Genomic DNA, 16,394 nt, shown 5'->3' with positions numbered 1-16,394 from the left:
TTCAAGTGAACCTTGTAAAGTATTTTAAAGAGAAAATAAATCCCAATACAAAAGAAGAATCCCTATGGCTAAGCCAGTAAAGTGAACAGGCAAAATAACAAACACGTTTTCCTGTTTTTTTATGCTCATTTTTAATTTGCTTTCATATAATCCCTCTGCTTTACATAAGGCTAAATAAAATCARTGAGTTTCTTGTCATGGCCATGAGTTGAAAATAGCTAAGGTGAGTTCAGAATCAAGGGAAAGAATGTACCCATGTGCTGGGAATATGAATCACTGGAGAGTCAGTCTGGTTATCCCTCTGTTTCCAGAGCTGACAGCAGAATCACCAGAGTACTGACAGCAGAGAGATGGTGAGATGGTTATGCTGCTCAAGGCAATTCTTACTGATCAGATTTTTGAGGGAGGCACATTTCTAATTTCCTGTTGTGTTAATCAATCTATTGCCTGAAAGACTGCATGTAATTATTTTCCCTCCTTGACACTGGGAAAATGTTTCAATGACGCCCGCTGGCTGCTTGCTCAGCTTATGAATAATCTTTTTATCATATCTGCCCATAACTATACCTGGTCTGTCACAAAATCCTTGTTTTCTGTGTGCCAGTGCCTCCTCCCACAGACTCTTGGACAGTTTGGTGCAAATTTGTGTTGGTTCTTAGGTTGTGCTGTGTGTTATTTGTGTTTCTCTGCCTGGCCGTATTCTGCCTTAGTGCAAGGGTGTGTTTACCAAAGTAAGGTGTGCCAGAGTAGCTTCAGTTCTTTATTTATTAATTTTCTTTATTTCTTTATCTATAKGTCTTTATTTATAGGTCTGTCTTATATTACATTTGTCTGTGTATCCTAACACATCTGAAAAAATTCCTTAGCTCCTTGGCAAAAGCCCAGTGGAATTGCCAATCAATTAAGTYTTGCAAATTTATAAAGCTTCCTGTTTCATAAACCTGACAGCRAGAGATTGATCCAAAATCTGTTAAAATCAGTGTGAAGCCTCCCATGGAAAGGCAGCGTTTGTTTCAGTCCTAAGTGCTGGACGTCATTGAGAGAGAACAKCAAGACAGACTGAAAAACACACCCCCAGAAAAAGGAGAATACGGCCTGACTCATGGTGTGCTACGAATGAAACGCTGAGAATAAAATGTGAAGATTTAAAAGAAATGTGTAGTCTTASTTAAGGTGCAGCCATATGGCAGTCGGGGATGCAGCGTTTGATGGGCTGGCGCTCCTCAGAGAGCAGCAGTGCCAAGTTCTGCTGAGAGGAACCAGTGAGATTCCATTTGACTCCAGGGGAATTGCAGCGCTGGAACCATCACGGAAATGTGTCCTGCTGGGTTTGACTCCGTTTCATGGGTTTAGATTTCATTAGAATATTTGATTTCTCTCGTTTTCTGGGGCGAGATGAGAAGGTTTTTTTTTTTGCGGCACTCACCCCGTCAGTTCATCCCTTCCCTCCAGGGTGCTGATCCCACCACACAGCTCAGATGAGGCTGAACCCCRGCAGTGGCACCAGTCCTGTAACCTTTTGTTGATTCCCCAGGCTCAACCTTTTCAAACCTCTTCACTTTGACTGGCAAGATTGATGAAAAACCAGCTTGGACTCCAAAGCCCTTTACTGCCACTTGTAGGGTTCTGTCACCCTTCCTGAGGCAGCTCAGACTGCTCCTGGCTCTGGTGCCCACATGAAATAAAATCTTTAGCTAAAACATTCACCAAGATCAGGAATTAAACCACTGCAAGGTTGTAGGCCCTGAGACACTGCTTGACTCTGRCTCATTAATGAAAGAGTCTGTAGGAGTGGGATGAATATTTGATGTTTTTCAGAAGAGTCCTTGAAAGAATTGTAGGTCTTGAGGCGATGCAAGATTTGGGAAGGACTGCMGATATCTGGGCAGAGAGTCAGAGTACATGCATAGTTCATGAGTGCTTGATTTGCTCGGTGACTGGCAGGAAATTAACATGCAGGAAATGTAAAGGTGCTGAACGAGTCATCAAAAAAGCAATGATCAGGGAATTTAAGAAAGAAAAGAGTGCTGAAATAACTGGAGCAATAATTTTTAATCTCCGCTGGAAGATGAAAATTCATGATCAAAATAAAATTKTTGTGGTACCTTATTTTTCTTGCTAAGAGGAGAAACTAAGAGGAAGAAATATACTTTGATGTAGCTGATAAACCAGAGACTGTCAAATATCATGGCCCCAGTACCTGTGTCTTTGGGGCAGGTGCAGCTTGGTGGTGAGAGTTTTGTGCTGTGGAAAGGCTGGGGGTGGCAGACACCCCCAGGGTCCATCAGTYCAACCCCCTGCTCAAAGCTCAGRCTGTSAGAGCACTGCCAAGRTGCAGGGCTGAACCCAATCTTCTGTTTTGTGATTTGAACACCGATTGAGGCCTTTAAGATGTGCAGAGAAATGTGAATGGTCCCCTTGACTGCTGCCCGTAACCATATTTCAATTGTCTTGAATATTCTGCCCTTTAGTAAATCTTTAGCAATTTGGTAGATTATTGGGTTGCTGAAGCAAATCTGAATTCTGAAGAAAGAAATTTATTGAAACGGATGTGGTAACAGTGGTTTTYAAAGTGCCTAAATAAACCCAGTAAACAGCAGAAGTAATTCTTTAATAGAAGACTGGAAAAACATCTCATGAGATGTTGAACTCATTACTGGCTACACGGCCAAAGAGCAGATCTTAGCTTTTGTTAAAATCAGGAATGAAGGACTTGGGTTGGAGTGCTGGACCTGTGTGAGAGGAGAAAGGGAGAAACACCTCCTGGGAAAACAGAATAACAAACTACCTGTGTACAGCCTTGTGGGGAAGCTTTAAAAAATAGAGCTTTTTCAGTACAGTTGGTTGGAAAGATCTTGCTTTTCTGTACAGTGCAGTACAGGACTGAGCCTGGGATCCATTGCTCCTGGGATTTTTTGGCTACTTGGTTTTTTATTGCAAAAACTAACTCTGTTCAGCATATTTAACAYAGTGATTCTTGACAGTTGCAGCTGGTGTTTGTTATATATTATTTTGTTGATGGTATCAAGTTAAATTCTGTGTTTCCCAGGGACCAGTCTGTCAACATCTTTYTTAACCCAGTGCCAGAGTAAATAAGAAACCTGACTCATAATGAACATTCTGGATTATGGCAAGAGCAGAAAACACACATTTCTTACATTTCTTTCACTGTTTTGGTGTTGTGGTTTTGTTTGCTTGTTTGTTTAGGTTTTTGATTACATATTTCAGACTCTGGCTATGCATTCCTTAATTATGTAGTAAGCAAATTAAATTGTGTAATGAACTAATCATTGTAAACAAACTTGTGGTACTCCATGTTGCCATGACATCATCATAATAAATGCAGATATGTCCTTTTTTCCCCTTATATTGGTGAAGCTGTTGTCTGAAACTTTGGCAGTAATATTAAAATTACAGGAATTAGAGTGTACAGTGTGGCACACATGGGTGCAGGTATCTGCCATAGCTCCACCTGCTCCTGAGAAAGCTTTTTTTCTAGGAGAAAACAGTGATTTTGCAATTAGACATTATCTAAATGCTTTGCTMTGTGTCTGTAACTTAACTGTGATCTCCGAACCTCAGCTGTGGCYGTGGATTTGATACCTTCAGGATGCTAAACCCATTGGCTGAGTGAAGAATGCCTCTCCAAATCCTGGAGATTTGCTCCTTTGGTTCCTAAATTATGGGGAGGATGAACCGGTGCTCTCACATGTTCTGACATTCAGAAGAACACCACTSTAAGAGCTTAACCCAAGAATTCCTAATTTAGCTTCAGCTATATGCAATCTCTAAGAAAGATATTTTTCTGCTCCTCATCAGAAATAATGTGAGAAATCAGATAAGAAAATGGCAGGTGAGACCCAAAGAGCGAGCCTCTCCTTCCAGAGTTATTGCAACACTTTATTCTCTCTTGCTCATGTTCAGATGGTGAATATTCAGAATATTTACCCTGGCATTTGGGCATGGGGAGCATTGCAGTAGTTATACTGATTATACATGCATTACAATCAGGCATATGGGGAATATGGGGATTGTGACTATCCTGCTTTTGCACTCAAAGCTTGTAAGAATTCGAAGCCACCTTTTCTGACTGTCATACTGCAAAGTTAGGTCTGGCTCTTCTTTCTTCCTCTGATTCAAGAAGAAAGCACGTTGATTTGTATGGTTTCAGGGCATATTCTCTCTTTGTCCAAAGATTTTAGGAGAAACACCCAAATTTTCAGTATTTCTGTTGTATTTAAATGTTTTATGTGGGGATTGGCTCTGCTGTACTGGTTAACCCGGCTAAATGAGCACTGTCTATTTAGGCAGTGTTGAATGAAAATAATCCTCTGGGTTCAGACCCAACATATCAGTCACTGAAAAAACTGTGGATAATTTTATCTATACCATCCATACGAAAGAGRCTCGAAGCACAGATGGCAAAATCCGCACCTACCCACAGTTCAGGGCAAACCTCTGTGGCTGGAGGCAAAGCTCTTTTGTGATGAGTGAATGGAGTACCTAAGTGAGCTGGAGAAATGTCAAATGTAAGSAGCTGCAAACAGCAAACAGCTCAGGACCTGCCTCTGCAGCTCGTGTGAGGTCCTCAGCTACCCTGAGTTCATCCTCACACAGCATTTGCATGTCGTTCCATCACAGTGAGGCACAGTGAAGAGTTTTCGAAAGAAGTGCTCACCTGTGCTTGGATACCTGATTTATAGGAGGAGAAATACAGTTTCTTGTTAACCACACTGAAAATTCCCAAACCATTCTTTCTTCTGAAATATTTAACCAAAATTCTACATCCAGCTTCAATGCTAAATACAAATTTTGAGGGTGCTTCATTAGGCTGATTTAATAAACACTGTAATTTCTCCATAAATTCACTATCCCATATTCAGAAAAAAGTAAATCAGTCACAAACTTTGCTTTTTCCTGGAGAGAAATGCATGTGTGCCTATGGTTATGCGTGCACACATAAAAAATAATTTCACGTACAAGCTATATTAAATATGAAATAGAAAATGTATATATTTATATATTCTAAAATCTGTTTCAAAAACTGTGGCATCTGTAGACTTGGCAATGATTTTACTGGAGCTAGATCCAGAATCTATGAAAGCCTTTCCTTTTACTCGACTGGTAGTTGATTTAGCAGTATTTATGTACATTGCCTAGTATTTACACATAGGTCTATGTATGTAAAGTCAGTGATTTGAATGTTTTCTGCACTGGAATTTGATGATCACCATAAAAATGAATGTTATAGAAACTCTCAGAAGGGTTTAATTTGCAGGTTCAGGGGAATGGCAGACTCTCTGATCATCTGCTGCAAGTGGAGGAGYGGTGCTCAAGCCAGGAGGTTGTAARGCAGGTGTACTCCAAGTGCAGCTGCACAGTCTGTGCAGACCTAGGAACGAGAAAATAGGTCACCAGAGTTTTTAAACTCCCCCTCCCCCAGTTGTAGAAATGTCTGCTAGCTTTTTCTGGAAGATATTCCGTACCTGGAGTGTCAAATTATTTATGGAACTGTTGCCCCGGTTCAGCTGCATGATGTTAAAGTATGTAAATACCCTCTTCTGCAGCAACTGGTTGAAATCCTGAGGGATAATAAAAGTTTTAGAAGGCCTATAGCACTTTCAGCATGAAATGGTTCCCTAGCAGAGCTAATSTGAGTCTCAGACATAAACAGCATTTCCCCTTCATGTCTTTGAAGAAGTTAGACCATGTGATATCACAGCATAMTTTTCTAACACAGTAATTGAAAAATTGACTTTCAATGGTCGTTTGGACTATTACTTGAATTCTCTTTATTGTGCAGCCTAGTTTAGGCTTGTATTTTTTTTTTTTTATGGTGAGAAAAAAGGAGTTGCTGTAATGATGCTGATCTGGATCCTTGGGGGTGGATTATGGAACATGTGTGATGAGCAGCAAGCCCACTTCATTCCTTTTAAAGTGAATCTTAAATTGACTCTGTTCCTCAGCCAGCACCAGGCAGGTGTAAATACTCTGAACAGCTGTGATTCTGTACAGTTTGGTGTCCAAGACCTCTGCAGGAATGATATCTGATAATAGATAAGTTACTCCAAAATCTCACGCTGCCTAATTGGACTAAAGGAAGATAAAGGGCAGCAGTAGAATGTGACAAATAATCTCAAGAATGAGGCTTGCATCTTTAGCCTGTGCATTACCAAAGTATGTCACAGTAGCTAGGAATTTTCTTTTTAGAGAAAGTCCTTTAATGAGTTTGAGAGGCAGATGTTACAGTCTTCAGAGTTCTGGATGTCGCCCTCCTGAAAAAGGTGACTGCAATTGTCTCAGTAAGGCTGTAGAACAACAACAAATGTAAGTGAACAGCTGCACTGAAAATTTGATGCCTCTGTTTAAGGTAARGAGCAGCAGACCTGTGGCACAGTGAGGGACAGTACCCAAAATTGGGATGTTGCTGTCAGCTGTCCCTGCTGGGTCAGGGCTGTGGGCAGGGGTGCTGTGGCTGTGGAGGGACATCCCAAGCACAGGGATGTTTAGGGTTGCCCTCTGCTCCTTTGCACATCCTGCCCTCATGTCAGGAGTGGTCCTTGCTCAATTCCTGCTGCCCCTCACTTTGTCAGGGCTGTGTGGATAGCAGAGGCTGCTGTGGAGCTGTGAGGAGGAGAAGAGCTGTGGATCTTGGAAGAAAATGGATTGCAGCTGAGATGAAGGGAAGAGAAAGCAGAKCCCCAAACCTGTCACATCCCCAGCCACCCCTTGGCAGCCCAAATGACTGGAAATCAGAGCACTTTCAGCCCCTTCTCTTAAACATTCTCTCACTTTTTCCCTTTCCCAATTCTGTGTCCACTAATGTAGTTCTGAGTCCTGCTGCATTTTCTCTACCCTGCTTCTCTTCATCTCCATCAGCCAAATCCCACTGGTTTGTCACCAGAAAATCATCTGTTGATTAAACAACAAAAAATTGAAAAATTTGGGAGGAACTTATCCTCCCAAATTCTCATTCCCTTGATTCCAACATTCAATTTTGCCTACCCTTGAGAAATCCAGGGCTGGCTGTAAGGAGCATTTTACACTTGGCTACTATAAGTAGGCTATAAGAGCTGCCATAACACCAGTGTCAAATGAAAGCAGGCCTGGCTTTGTCTAAACAGGCTGACAGCCTCTCACCTAGGAGAAATGTAGTGCAGGTTATTGCAAGTTCCAAGTTACTAATGAAGGAACCTTCACAGAATGGAATTTGCATTTGGTTTTGGAAAAGGAAGAATGAAAGTAAGGGTGCCAGCAAGGCAAAGAGGTGTCAAAGAGTTCCTGTCGTGTGGTTACATAGAGAAGACAATTGAGAAAAAATTATAGATACAGAATTAAAAAGTGAATGAATACTTTATGCTCAATTTTTTTTCTATTTATTTCTGACAGCAAAAACCTCTTGGGCAATTGCCTTCATGTTATACCCTGTGACTTCCCCTGAATGATTCCACACATGATATTCACTCTCTCAGCCACTAATGCTAAAATCCCTTCTAATCACAGGGAAACAAGATTTAGCACTTTTACACTTTTTATTAAAATAATTACTTCTATAATTTTTTTTCTTACTCAAACTCCAGGGGTTTTATTGGTGGGTTTATTCAGAGATTAAATTCTGTATCTATCATAAAACCGATTTTCTCAGCTTTGCTGAAGAATCTCACATTACTTCTGGGCTTAGAGTTCAAATTGCTCTTCTTGGCCTGCAGCTCATTTTAATGTGAAGTTGCAGTTCCTTGCATAGTAATATTTTTCTTCACTTCAGTGGTGAAAACAGCCTGCAGAGATTTCAACATTTCCTTTTCTGAGGGCTGTTAGGAGTCATTAGTGCTGAAAGATCTTGACAGAGCCTGCAGAGATAAAGGTTTTGTGAATGGAAATTAATAGAATCACAGGGTAATGCAGGTTGGAAGGRGCTCAGGAGGTCTCTAGCACAGGCTCAGAGCACAACAAGCTGGGAGATCAGAACAGGTTACTCAGAACTTCATCCAGTCAGGTCTTGAAAACTCACAACGATGGAGRCTCCACAGCCTCTCTGAGAAAACRGTTCCACTATTATTCCATGGTGGAAATCCCATTTCTCGTAGGAAAGTATAACATGGTAAGATTCTTAGCAATCAAGAAAATGCAGAATTGAAACAGAGTAAACCAGCTCTTTAAGATAAATGCAGAAAATAGAAGTATTACCTTTTATTTATAGCATTGTGGCTGCCAGAGTTTGATGTTTCTTTGCAAATGTGAGAGTAGAGTTTCTGTCTCAAGAATATGAATACAAATGCTAGTGGTTCATACAATGGTTTTTTTCCCAGCTCTTTTTTGTCGTGTTTACCCCTGTAGCTCAGCTGAAACRATCAAAATGTTTTCCACGAATAACRTAAGCGGTTTTCTATGAATAAGGGAAATAATCTTGATATAAGAAAGGAAGTTYTTACAGTGAGGACAATCAATGAATCACTGGAAAAACGTCCCCAGGGATGGCAGAGTCCTCACTGTGGGAGGTTTTCAAGATGCAATTGGACAGAGCACTAGAGAATCTCATCTCRGCTCCCTTTCCCATGAAAGGTTGGACCAGATGAGTTTGGGAGGTCCCTTCCATCCTGTGCTCCTCTGTTTTTCTGTGAGCCTCTTTACTTTGATAAAAGCAGTAAAGCCACCCTGCCACAAATAACCCATGATTTGATTATGATCAAAACAGGTCGAGTAATCTGGGATACTGCAATGAATGAAAAAAGGGCAGTATTTGGCAAGAAAGTTAAGTTTTTAATGTTGCATTTTAGTTGTRTCATATGTTAACAAAATTGGGAAGTAATTAGACAAGCTAGTAATTAGACAAGCTAAGTGACAAGCTTGTTTTTTTCCACATGGTGTCATCAAGTTTCAGGCACTATTTTAATGAACTTGAAGTGTGGTGGTAAAACAGTTTCCAGGATGTACCAGACAAACTGCCAAGTGCAYGAGATCCTTTTCCCTCCCCACTGCCCCAAAACAACCCTCTGCAAGCTGCTAGGAGAAAGTTAACACATTTTTGCAGATCCTATTCRTAAGCATCACTAATTTTTCCTGAAYCCTTAATTCTGTTGCACCACCTTTGCCACATGAGAGTGGATTGACTTGRGAGGAGTAATTACCAAGGGTTTCCTTGCAAACCCTCCCTGGTGCTGTGTAGCTGTAAGGATTTRCCAGAAAGAGATGGGATGATAATTAAGAAGAGAAAATTTTGCATTGGCTGTTTCATAGCAGTCAGTTTATATGAGAAAAASTCTTGTTTCCAGTCACTCTCATGTAGTTTACCCAGATTCCTTTTAAGGTATTTTATAGCAGAGCTTGTTGCTCAGAATATATTTGTAATTTCATTACTATTATCTGTTTATTTTTTATAAAATGCTACCAAACAAGTAGGCTGAGAATCTGAACCTGCAGTCTTACATCARTCACCCTCTTTATCTGAAAGGGGTTAACTCATATAAAGGGTATTTAGTATGGCAAGGCCGTGCTAAAAGTAAAATTGCTTCATTATGTTGAAGATTAATCACATTAGAAATCTCAATGAGATTAATCTCTAATTCTGTGTTGGCAATATTACAGAATTTTAGTCTTATCACTACCTGTAGGGAATCATAACAAATAATTGCAAAATATAAGATAGAATTAAGGGTAAATCCATGAATTAGGAGGCTGTTCTGCTGCATCTGCTAAATGCAAATGGATTGGATAGTTGGAAGTTACTCTCCTTAGGAAATTAACTTTGTGATAAAATGAGGAAAGAAATGCTAACTTACTAATAGCAGCTTGAGAATTGACACTTTGTGGAGATGGAAGCCCCTGAATCTCGGTGTTTTTCATAGCTGCTTAAAAACCACTGATTCATGCAAAATAACAAATTAATGAGGAATTATGTCTCTTAGAGCTCCACACAGRGAAGGTGTGATGGGAGAGGTGAGGTGGCAGCTGTGTTGTGCAATGCAGTTWCACTGATCTGCTTCTGATGGGCTGCTGCAATACAAAATGGTATTTATAGGGGTATTTATAGGGCTGTATAAAYATAAATGGGCTGCATGTGGGTTGTGATACTGCTTTCAAGAGAATRTATTTTGAGAATTGTCAGGATGTAGCACACCCAGAAGGAAGCTTTGGTTTTTAGGATTTATACAGGTGTCTAAATTCTACTGGAAGTGAACTGGCAGTGACCAAAGCTCCAAAGGTGTATAAATCCTTTGATGATTTTGAGAGTTTAAATAATTTCACTCTCATTGCCTGAGGCTGCAATACAACCAGTTTGACTGTGTTTCATGTGTGACAAAGTAATACTGAAAAGTTGACAAAGCTGACGAGATCATTTCTAATACAATGAATTAGACTTCATATTGTCTGCACAAATACTGCATCAAAAACACATCAAGAAAGATCTTGGGCAGATCATGGTCAGCTAACAACACCTACAGCAAGCTAAAGAAGACYTGGTGGTTTCACTGTTCAATTTGTAATATCAAATTCTCTTATAGTTTATATTACTCTTGCATTCAAAATGCCATTGTTCTAAAGAAAAAAAACCAACTCTGGAAGTTTGAACTTTAGTTGRGGTAAGAGTTGATTGTTGCCTGCATAGCAGAGAGGTGCCCTCACCTTGTCCTTGCTGAATTAGTCTATTATTCTTCAAATATACTGCATTCTGAAAGACTCCAGAAACCTTAATGTTTCTGAAAATCAAATAAAGCTTTTCCATTRTGTTTTAAAATGTTTTGACTAATTTTCTCTCTTCCTCCTGCTTTTTAGAAGCAATATATTATATGGAACTGGAGGAGATTCCAGATTCATGCATTCTTCATTAGAGCTTTTCTGTTGCCTGTCATACCCGTAGCCATCAATTATTTTACGTTATTGATCAATTATAACTATAATGATTTAGTAGGTACTTWGTGGGGATCTCTTCCACTAAGTGAGGTAGAAATGGCTGCAAAATAAGAACACGATCTTCAGTAGGTGCTGGAGGTGTGTGCAAGGGTCAGGGCAAGGCCATCTTTAAATTCTTCTCTATGTTCTCAGTCAAACTTCCCTTCTGTATAACTCCTCTTTCCCTTGTTACTACAGGTGCTCCTGAGCTGACTTGAACTTGTTTAGGAATGGCAGTTGGCTCATCTAATTTAATTGTTATTAATGAAAGTGCATTTGCYAACCCCCTTGGCACTGCCACCCCTCGTGTGCAGTTGGAAACACTCTTTAGTTACCAGCAGAGATTTTTAGCAGATGGAACTGAGCTGGCTCCTATTACAATTTTTGTGGTCTAATATCGTGAAAGTAGAGCATGCTTACAACAACCTATTGCAACCTGTTTATTATGTACTGCAGTTAACTCAGATTAAGTTTTGGAAGTTTCCTATTTTGTACATTTGCAGTTGAATTTYGCATGATTTGCAGCCTGGTTAGAAATTGTTTCTTTCTAGCAAATGAGATTAAAAGAAGACACTTTTCATTGTTGTATTCTAGTGGCTTTGCAGATAAATCAATACACTCAAGAAGACAAAARCCATGTATTTTTTTGCTTAAAGTACTATGCTCATGAATTTTACATGGCTGTGGATTCCAAAAGCCAGCATACAAAGGAGAAGCTAGGCTTGCTAAATATGACTGCTGAATGCCGATTCAAACCCCAGACTGCATTTCTGTCTGCTATTAATACCCTTGTCAGTGTTGTTGTCATCTTCCTTTTCTTCTATCTGCTTTAGCTATTTCTGGTTAAGTAGGTGGATGGGGATTCTTTTGCCACAGTRAAACCGAWCTGGAAAATAAAAGGAACAGACCARGATTGCTGAARCTGTTGTGTATCTGTTGGCAAATAYGCAAAATATTTGCTGCTAGGCTTGGGTGGTTGGCAAGTTCACAGAGATGACCCCAAACTCTGATGTGGGAACAAAACCCAGCCAGTGCTCAGGGCACTCCCCTCAGGGAATGTTTGCCTGTCTTACTCAGAAGTATGCAGGGAATAAAAACCTGTGTTTTTAAATAAGAGGGGTGGTGCATCCAACGGGATCCAGGGGTACTTATCGCCATGAGCAGGTGTGATCCATAGTGTCCAGCTCACAGATTTGGGGCTGTGTTGGTTTGAGCCTGTTGGGGATGACAGAAAAGMTTGTCCTTCAGAATTGCTTTCAGATCAAATGTCAGCAGATCCTTGCAGGAAGTTTATGTATCTTATGTCAAGCTGTCGCTGGCTCAGCAAACRGCCTTGGGCAAGGCAGCCAACTTTTATGGACCAGCTCCCGAGTTACATCACACCTGACTGGGGAGGAAACAGGCATTTCAGGGTCTGTTCTGCTGCTGGCCAGACTTACCAAACATCTCGCATGGTTTGGTAAAGAGAATGAAGTTCCCTTGATTATTTCTAATCTAGGGAGAACCTAGCAAAACAAACAAACAAACAAACAGACAGACAGAGGGACACAGATCTCTAGAGGACTCCATGGTAAATCATCAGGAGCAGCAGTGGCAGGTGCTTCTCTCTGAAACATCACAAAGAAACATCATCTGTTATGCCCTGTCCTCTCACACATAATCCAGGTTTTAAGAATGGGACAGGAAATGGATGTTTCATTCCGTTCCTTGAGCCTCTATCTTTAGCTCCTTATGACTTTTTTTTATTATTAATAATCTGTTACCCTCTGTTACCCTGGAAGAACTGGCAACTTCAAATCTGTTCTTAACATTTCTTTGTGTTTTCCTCTCTTTGTTTCCCCAGGGCCTGTGTTATCTTGGGTATCATATTCCTCCTGTCATCTATATGTATTGTGATCAAAGCCATCCACGATCTTGCGAAGAGGGTGCTTCCAGAAGTGGTAAGGTGATTCCTGTTCTTTTAAACATTCTCTTTATTCTCTGCCCTGACMATGAGGCTGAGAAATGCCAGTGTCTCCTTTCAGCAGCCTCACTGAGCTCTGAAGCTCCAGCAGGTGCATTTCCTGCCTGGCTGCACATAGTGGCCCTGGTCTTCCAGCAGGAYTTTTTGCTGATGTGCTGGAGCCTGGTCTTTATGGGTTTTTATAGGTTTGACCCCAAATCTCCGTGTAACCACTTAAATCTTCTACACAGGACTGTGGGAGTTCACTTACAGAGAGGAGGCCTCTCTGGCCTTAATCAATGCACTAGAATTTCATGAGAAGAATGTTTCCACAGTTTACTATTCCAGTGACTTAAGCATTTTATTTTCAGTGTGGAAAAAATGTATTTTTGGGTTTTATTTTAATGTCTTCCAGCCCTTTTTCTCCAATTCCAGAGCCATGTACGTGTAGCAGGGGTGAAACAGGTGAGGGGAGCATGCTGGGTGAAAGAGCTGGCTTTAGACTGATTTACCATGGAGCATCACAAAGGGCTTTTCTCCTGCTCTCTGATTTCTCTTGGCTGTGAAAGCAGCCCCAACCTGGCCCATAGAGCAGCTCTCCCCAGTGGCCTCTCAGCTCTGCTCTGTACTGTCCTTTCAGTACTGGCTGTTAACTTCTACCCATCCTAACAAGCTGCTCACTGGGGAAGCCCTTTGGCAGTGGTTCCAATCCCACAGGACTCTTCCTAATGAGCTCATATAAAATGAGGTTTCACTTCAGTGTTTGTGTGTAGAGCCTGGCTTGGAGCTTTGTCTTCACCCCTGTGAATTCTGGTCTGGTTGTGTGTGCATTCTTTACATCAGGGCTCACCCTGCCCAGTGCCATTCACAYAGAATCCAGAACTCCTTCCTTTCAACCGGGACATGGAGGCAGAGCTGGAAAATAAAAAAAGCCAAAATGGAGTTCCATGTTAYCCCCTGGTAGCAGCACAGATGACCTACAGTGCTTTGTGTTCTSATGGAAACTTGTAAGAAGCTGGGCAATTCCAGAATTTTCAATAGTTTARCAAAATCTGGGTGAAGATGAGAAGCCCAGCCCATGAGTGAGTTTGTTACTGAATTGCAGCTAGGTGCATTGTTTGACTGCACCTGATTCATGTTCTCTCTGCATTTTTCTTGCCCCCTTTTCCAGTCCTCATAACTTCCTKCCTCCTCAGCTTTGCCAGCATCACAGCACACACAGTTCACCAGCCTGGTTCTGTCAGAGTGATCTGGGTTAGCTTAAACACTTTCAGGAGTTGGTTCTTAAACCCGACTAAAACATTTTGACAGAACTGGGCTGGGGAGTGAGCTTGGGACACCAGTGAGGCTGAAGGGAAGGCAGATTGGGGTGAGGGGAAACCCTACAGTGATGGTCAGCTAAGGGACAACTTCTGACTGCAGTCTGACTCCTGTTTAGTGAGAAAATGATGGCCCTGACTCAGTGAAGGAGAAGGGAAAAGGGAGCCTACATCAATAACTGAAACACCCATTTGGTGAATTTCTGGTAGTGTATATCAGATTGACTTGGATGAGCCAGGCTACGTCATTGTGGGCAAATAACTGTAATAATTCTATCAGGAACAAAAGTTAAAAGTTGTGTCATTGATATATCACTCTTTCATCATTACAGGTTCTGTCTACAGGAGGGGCCTTTGTTTGTGACATGGGGAGAAATGTCTCCTACTTGCATTATAAAAATACTTTTATGATTTGCAGGTGTATTGTAATTCCCTTAAAAAAATATTTAAATTTTAAGATTTTAAAAAGTGCAGTTACGGTTGGAAAAAATAGGTAATCAAAGCTGCAGAAAGGTATCTCCAAAGAGAAGATCCCATTRCATTTTCAGTGTCCTATAAGAATGATTTTTACAGATCCCTTGGATTCGATTTCCTGTTCTAAATCTGTGTYGAGTAGGTAGAAGTTAGAGTGGATGCTGCTTACATTTGACACAGTATCAGGTTGCTGATGGATAATCTTCTTCCTGTGGCTGTTCCCACTCATTTAGGCACCCAAATACTCCCAASAGTTTGCAGGATTTATCTGGTAAGGCATGGATGGCATGGATGACTGGTGGCAGGGTAAAAACCCCATGCACACACCTAAAGGGTTTTCACACCTGGCARTTCTGCCTGGAATGTAGGTTGGAGCATGGCATGGAAGGAGATGGTACTTTTGTTCAGTGTCTCTGAAATGACATGGCAAGGATTTTAATTTCAAAACTTTTCAGTACATCTCACTGTGGGAAACTGATTCAGCAAGGGTTGTGTGACAGGTGAAATATCTTTGTGCAAACTCAGGGTAGCAGTGAAAAATGGGAAGGCTGAGGGGACAGCACCACTGCTGCAAGTCGTGGCCAGGGAGGTGTAATGCCTAAGGATTTGCCAACATCAAAAATAACTGGGGGAAGAGGATTCTGYTCAATAGAAACCTTTCCAGTTGCCCTGGCTGTGCCTGAGTGTGATGCTGCTTTTCAGGTTGTCCTTGCTCCCTTAGCTGTTCTGTGTCTGAGCAGAAATTTTGGTTCTTGCCCGTTGCTGGGGTCTGTGTGGGTTGATTGTGTTCCCAACTATCCCACAGCCACCCAGGCCATACCCATCAGTGTTTGAACGGGGAGAAAACTGCTCAAATTACATCAGTAGGAGGGAGAAGCTTCTGCCTCTGCTCCTGTATCCAGGGTGCTGTCTCCTACTTGTTGGACCACTGATGAACTAATTGCTAATGAYACTAATTCCTGTAGTATTTTACCAKGTAATTAAATAACCAGTAATGCATAAAAATAGTGACCTGAAACATTTTCCAGTGGTGATATCTGTGTTACTGGGATTTCATTTTAACTTGCTGTTCTAAGACCAGAGAATTATCCTCGTGGAGTGAGCAAGAMCAGAACATTCAGTGTCAGTCCAGTGGTGTCCCAAACTGGTATAAAACTGGGGTGAGGAGCTCAGCACTAGGTTAAGAGGATCTGTGCTTCAACAAAAATTTCACATGTGAGTCAGAGCCGCATGATTTTTTTTTTGTGCAATTTACATCCGTATTGCTCTTTATTGAAGCAAAGGTCATTGAAGATGTGGGTAATTTTTAAAGCATCTTGTGAAATTTTAGCTGTGTGACTTCAGTCTTAAGGGAGGTAATGTGACAAAAACCCAAGTGGAAAATGTTGCTCTTGGTGTTCAGATGGTGAAGACAAAGTTAGTACTGTCAGCCCTGCAAATGGGGATGGTTTGGAATGCATTGCTCTAGGTAAGGGATTCAAGATTAACCTGATGATAATAATAGTGCAAAGCAACATGACTGACTGCATTGTTCTYAGAACTATAAAGTCTCTTTTTACATCTTAATTTGTGGTAAATGTCAGCAACTTTGTAATAATTTATCCGAGTTCATTTTAAAATGCAGAAGTTCTGGAGGAAATAGATGATATACAAGTTAAATTTAAGAGATGAAACAAGTATCTGCTTGTTAATTGTAAAAGCTATGACTAAAGTCCTAAAAGCAGAGTCAATAATTTTTGAATAATTCTGGATCAATTATAGGAAGTTCA

General features: G+C 40.9%; 1 protein-coding gene across 2 annotated transcripts in view; it reads left to right on the top strand.

Moving 5' to 3' along the window:
* TMEM163 (transmembrane protein 163) overlaps nucleotides 1–16,394 on the top strand; it is an 84,985-nt gene that overhangs the window by 54,336 nt on the left and 14,255 nt on the right. For both annotated transcript variants that reach the window (XM_057366543.1, XM_057366542.1), the window contains one exon: nucleotides 12,734–12,830. In XM_057366543.1, the coding sequence (XP_057222526.1) occupies nucleotides 12,734–12,830 (97 nt within the window). The remainder of the gene's footprint in view (nucleotides 1–12,733; nucleotides 12,831–16,394) is intronic.

Source organism: Malurus melanocephalus, unplaced genomic scaffold, assembly GCF_030028575.1.
Source record: "Malurus melanocephalus ecotype Western Australia unplaced genomic scaffold, MMel_1.1 scaffold_67, whole genome shotgun sequence".
NCBI classification, from domain to species: domain Eukaryota; kingdom Metazoa; phylum Chordata; class Aves; order Passeriformes; family Maluridae; genus Malurus; species Malurus melanocephalus.
Note: the sequence above shows the minus strand (reverse complement) of the source record. Positions and strands in the feature narration are given on the sequence as shown.